We start from the raw sequence: 6,000 nt of genomic DNA on the forward strand, positions 1-6,000 counted from the left end.
CAAGCATTTTAGCTAAAACAAACAGTAACCTCTCACTTAAATGTCGTGTAGAGTGAATTGATATTATTGTACGATTTATTTACCTGTTGCATATGTGGAGTGCAAGTTTAGTTTAAGCACCTCTTTTGTTCACACCCCTTCATGAGGGTAATGGCCAACAAAATAAACCACTTGCGTCGTTGCGTCTCCATCCCTCCCATCTGTCTGTCTGTCTGTCTGTCTGTCTGTCTGTCTGTCTGTCTGTCTGTCTGTCTGTCTGTCTGTTTGTCTGTCTCTCTCTCTCTCTCTTTCTCTCTCTCTTTCTCTCTCTCAAACAAACTATTGGACACTAACACAGAATTACAGCCAGAATCTTACTTTAGATTGCTCCAACACATCCCGTGGATCGTCTACTTTGATGGGGCTGTCGTCTTTAGGGGTCACCTTGTACACCTTACCATCCTCTTCAGGAAGCTCAGCCACCAACTCGGCGTTGGGGTCCTCATTCACTGCACATCAAATAACCTTGCCAGTCAACACTTACAATCATAATCTCAACGCCTGTTATCCATGTCCCCAACTTCAACATTATCCAGAACAATGAACATCGCAAGCACCTCTTCCTCTCTCACTTTAATGAACAACATGTTGGCTCATCAAAAGAAACAAGAATTAAAAGGGCAAGGAACTTTTTTCGGATGGGTTTTATTGTGTTAGGAAGATTTGTGAGGTTGAGTTGATAAGTTTGTGGTGGAATTTCCAATATTTCGGGGAACATTTGCTTCACAGATCTTCCTACTACAATAAAACCCATCCCAAAAAATGGAATAAAATGAATTTGTGAATACATTCACCAAAATAAAAACATCAATTTAGCTAAGCAAAGAATAAAATATTCCTCGTGTTGCAGCGTTTCAGAAAGGTAACTGAAGAATCGTAAACAAATTAGTCAGACCACTATTTCAAGACTTCCTCATTTACATTTCAAAATTAAAACGGTCATTTGATTTGCCTTTCAAAATGGAAATTTAATTAAGTTTTTGAGGATGAAAACCGCTTGTTCATTTCAATGCTGGTCATTCTCTCAGATGTCAGGAGACTGGTTCGGCATAACTCTCACACATGTCCATGCATTTAGAGCGCTTACTTCCCTTTCTCTATCAGATTTTTCAGAGAAATGAAGCAAGACAAAACTGCTGCATAAAGATACCTATAAATCAATCTTTTTCTTCTGACATAAGATTTCTAAGACATATATAAACACGGAAAAGTGCCCTCCTTACATTGTTAGGTATCACTGGTAAAACATCACATACAAGGACATAATTATATGTTGCAATGGAAGCTGCAGAACCTTCGAATTGGACTTACCCACATCCTGTGGTGTACGTGATCCATCTGTTGGTTGTTCGGGTGTTTCTGTAGGAACAAGGATAACAAAGATTAACAATCGTGTCTCAAAAGGAAACAACATTTTTATAAGAAAAAACATTTGGTTTGTCTTGGTATTTTGAACTTAACTAACACAGAAAGCGTAACATAAAGAACAGCGCATATGAGAGTAGAATTATATCTTATTATATCCAGTAAAATAACATAATGTAAGTTACCAAGTGTAAAATGAAAGAAATTCTACCCTTTCTTTCTTAAGGAAACAAAACTGCAACTGCAGAAAATAATGTCCTCTTTTTATCTATAACCACTGTAAAATTGCCAAACAAAATGCTTTCTACGTGACTAAATATTCTCACCTCCTGGCCTGACGATGATCAGCAGTGGCTCGTTGGGGGTTGGTTTGAACTGTTTGGTCTGAAATTCGAGCACAACACTTAGAGACTATTTAAATAAAATATGTATCTTACACACGCCAGGCATCCGATCGTCAGCAAATACAAAGAGTAACCTAGAGGATATATGCAACCATTAGAAGCATATGGAAAATACGGTATCAATAAACTTATACACACACACACACACACACAAACACACACACACACACACACACACAAACACACACACATACACATTAACACACACATTAACACACACATTTAATAACACACACACACACACACACAGACACACACACACACACACACACACACACACACACACACACACCTCTGGATCCGGCTCCACTGAAGAGAAGACTTCACCGTCGGGTTTATCGTTTTCATCTTCATCAGGGACGTCTTCAACAAAAGTACCAGTTGGGAAGTCGTTGACTTCTACAAAGGTGCCAGGCTTCTCTCCTTCGATGGGACCCGGGCCTCCTGGTACTTGTGGACTCATCTCCTGTGGGCATCCAGTCTCTGTGGGTTCTGAAATCGACCACACCAAAAGATTTGTAACATTTACTTACAATGTTAAAGACCTGCTTTTTAATGTAGACATGAACTCATTATCACTTTAACAATTGAGCAGTGGCACGCTGACATGCTTCACGTCTGACAAACATGCCAACTTGCAAGTGTCTGTAGTGTTTAAGCTGGGGTTCAAAAACACTTGAGTTTGTTAAGAGAGGGACCACTCAAACGAAAGGGAATGTATAGTGCCAGTAATCTGTGGGAATATCCATGCATTCATTGGGCAGCTAAAGGTATATAGACAGTAACTTACGTGTGGTTGGAACACTTGTTCCTGTAGTCAGTCCTGTGGGTGGTCCTGTTGGGGTCCCTGTGGGTGGTGTTGGTGGTTCTGTTGGGGTCCCTGTGGGTGGTGTTGGCTGTAGGGGTCCCTGTGGGTGGTCCTGTTAGGGTCCCCGTGGTTTGTTCTACTGGTCCTGTGGTTTGTTCAACTGGTGTTCCAGTGGTTCCTGCAACGTATGTCCCATTGATGCATGAACAAACTTCCATCAATACTTCATTAATGTCTCTGCTAACGGCATTACCTTTTGCAATCTTGTCAAACTCCACTGCCTCAAGTTGTCTGAGTGCCGTGTCTCTGTTTGTGTTGTTGCCTTGTCATCTTCATGTAACTTATGCGTAAGTGTATATGAGTGCGCCTTGAGTCGCCTTGTGGTGAGATATGACTGTGCGCGTTATAAATTCTCGTATTATTATTATCATTATTATTATTATTATTATTATTATTATTATAATTATTATTATTATTATTATTATTATTATTATTATTATCAATCACGTTTAATCTTAACTGGGTCCAATTTATTTAAAAAAAATGAGCTTACCAATAAACAAAACTGCCATCATCCTTCACAAAATTCACTCAATCACAACACTGTTGGCTTACCTGTCGTTAGTTTCTCGCAGAACACAACAGGTTTGGACTCAGGTGTGTTATCCACTACAACAACTCTGACAGGGCCGTACTTGTTGATAGGGAAGTCGTCCTTGTCATCCGGCTGTAAAACAAATTCAATCAGAACATAAACTTTCTGAGACAAAACGTTCCTGCAATCAATCATTCTGTGATTGTACAGGTGCAAAAGAACCTACTGTCTTGCTCTGTCAATGTTACAACTAAGTAACTAAACAATCAATTGTACAGTGCCAATTACAGACATGTTTTATTTCAGGCTTAACTACCCACCTCATCAAATCAAACCATATCTTTGTTAAATACATCAAGGCATTTAACAAGTTATTATGACTAGGTTTCAATTCGGTATTTCTGAAAAAAGCTCTGCACGCTTACTGATATAAAAGGCATGATGACTATGATAGGATGAGTCCATTTTGAAAGGACAACAAGAAGATGAAGTCCATTTTGTTTTTGTATTGCCGGTATTTGAATAATTAAAGAGAACACTTTATTCCATTTAAATATTATAGAAAACCAAACTTCTTTTGCCTTAGTTTGCTTTTAGTCCCTTCACAAGGCGACGTAGTTAGATATGTGTCAATGCATTTGTATCAAGCATTTTAGCAAAGAGAAACAGTAACCTCTCAGTTCAATGTCCTGTAGAGTGAATTGATATTATTGTACGATTTATTTACCTGTCGCATATGTGGAGTGCAATTATACTTGATGCACATCTTTTGTTCACACCTCTTCACTGATAAGGGTAATGGCCAAACAAAATAAACTACTTGCGTCGTTGCGTCTCCATCCCTCCCCTCTGTCTGTCTGTCTGTCTGTCTGTCTGTCTGTCTGTCTGTCTGTCTGTCTGTCTGTCTGTCTGTCTGTCTCTCTCTCTCTCTCTCTCTCTCTCTCTCTTTCAAACAAACAAATGGACACTAACACAGAACTACATCCAGAATCTTACTTTGGATTGCTCCAACACATCCCGTGGATCGTCAACTTTGATTGGGCTGTCGTCTTTGGGGGTCACCTTGTACACCTTGGGAACCTTACCATCCTCTTCAGGAAGCTCAGCCACCAACTCGGCGTTGGGGTCCTCATTCACTGCACATCAAATAACCTTGCCAGTCAACACTTAAAATCATAATCTCTACGCCTGTTATCCATGTCCCCAACTTCAACATTATCCAGAACAATGAACATCGCAAGCACCTCTTCCTTTCTCACTATAATGAACAACATATTGGCTCATCAAAAGAAACAAAAAATAACAGGACAAGGAACTTTTTTTTGGATGGGTTTTAATGTATTTGGAAGATTTGTAAAGTTGACTGGATAAGGTTGTTGTGGAATTTACAATACATTACTACAATTAAACCAAGCCCAGAAAATGGAATAAAATGAATTCGTCAATACATTCATCAAAGTAAAAACATCAATTTAGCTAAGCAAACAAATAAATTCTCCTCGTGTTGCAGCGCTTGAGAAATGGAACTGAAGAATCAAAAACAAATTAGGCAGACCACTATTTCAAGACTTCCTCATTTACATTTCAGAAATAAAACGGTCATTTATTGTTTAGGTTAAAATGTAAATTGAATTCAGTTTTTGAGGATGAAAGTCGCTTGTTCATTCCAATACTGGTCATTCTCTCAGATGTCAGGAGACTGGTTCGGCATAACTCTCACACATGTCGCATGCATTTAGAGCGCTAACTTCCCTTTGTCTATCAGATTTTTCAGAGAAATGAAGCAAGACAAAACTGCTGCATAAAGATACCCGTAAATCAATCTTTTTCTTCTGACATCAGATTTCTGAGACATATATAAACCCGGAAAAGTGCCCTCCTTACATTGTCAGGTATCACTTGTAAAACATCACATGCAAGGACATAATTATATGTTGCAATGGAAGCTGCAGAACCTTCGAATTGGACTTACCCACATCCTGTGGTGTACGTGATCCATCTGTTGGTTGTTCGGGTGTTTCTGTAGGAACAAGGATAACAAAGATTAACAATCGTGTCTCAAAAGGAAACAACATTTTTATAAGAAAAAACATTTGGTTTGTCTTGGTATTTTGAACTTAACTAACACAGAAAGCGTAACATAAAGAACAGCGCATATGAGAGTAGCATTATATCTTATTATATCCAGTAAAATAACATAATGTAAGTTACCAAGTGTAAAATGAAAGAAATTCTACCCTTTCTTTCTTAAGGAAACAAAACTGCAACTGCAGAAAATAATGTCCTCTTTTTATCTATAACCACTGTAAAATTGCCAAACAAAATGCTTTCTACGTGACTAAATATTCTCACCTCCTGGCCTGACGATGATCAGCAGTGGCTCGTTGGGGGTTGGTTTGAACTGTTTGGTCTGAAATTCGAGCACAACACTTAGAGACTATTTAAATGAAATATGTATCTTACACACACCAGGCATCCGATCGTCAGCAAATACAAAGAGTAACCTAGAGGATATATGCAACCATTAGAAGCATATGGAAAATACGGTATCAATAAACTTATACACACACATACACGCACACACACACACACACACACAGACACATACATACACAAACACACACACAAACACACACATTAACACACACATTAACACACACATTTAATAACACACACACACACACACACACACACACACACACACACACACACACACACACACACACACACACACACCTCTGGATCCGGCTCCACTGAAGAGAAGACTTCACCGTCGGGTTTATCGTTTT

General features: G+C 38.8%; 1 protein-coding gene across 1 annotated transcript in view; it reads right to left on the minus strand.

Annotated features, from left to right (window-relative positions):
• Positions 1–316: 316 nt before the first annotated feature.
• Positions 317–6,000, minus strand: part of LOC138977154 (cell surface glycoprotein 1-like) — a 7,937-nt gene continuing 2,253 nt past the window's right edge. The window contains exons 4-13 of the mRNA XM_070350064.1: positions 5,948–6,000; positions 5,564–5,621; positions 5,184–5,231; positions 4,208–4,347; positions 3,232–3,343; positions 2,599–2,688; positions 2,101–2,300; positions 1,731–1,788; positions 1,351–1,398; positions 317–488 (exon numbers count right to left, since the gene is read on the minus strand). The exon at positions 5,948–6,000 is cut by the window's right edge and continues 147 nt beyond it. Coding sequence (XP_070206165.1) covers positions 340–488; positions 1,351–1,398; positions 1,731–1,788; positions 2,101–2,300; positions 2,599–2,688; positions 3,232–3,343; positions 4,208–4,347; positions 5,184–5,231; positions 5,564–5,621; positions 5,948–6,000 — 956 coding nt within the window. The 3' untranslated portion in view covers positions 317–339. The remainder of the gene's footprint in view (positions 489–1,350; positions 1,399–1,730; positions 1,789–2,100; positions 2,301–2,598; positions 2,689–3,231; positions 3,344–4,207; positions 4,348–5,183; positions 5,232–5,563; positions 5,622–5,947) is intronic.

The sequence above is a fragment of the Littorina saxatilis genome, linkage group LG9 (assembly GCF_037325665.1).
Source record: "Littorina saxatilis isolate snail1 linkage group LG9, US_GU_Lsax_2.0, whole genome shotgun sequence".
NCBI lineage: Eukaryota > Metazoa > Mollusca > Gastropoda > Littorinimorpha > Littorinidae > Littorina > Littorina saxatilis.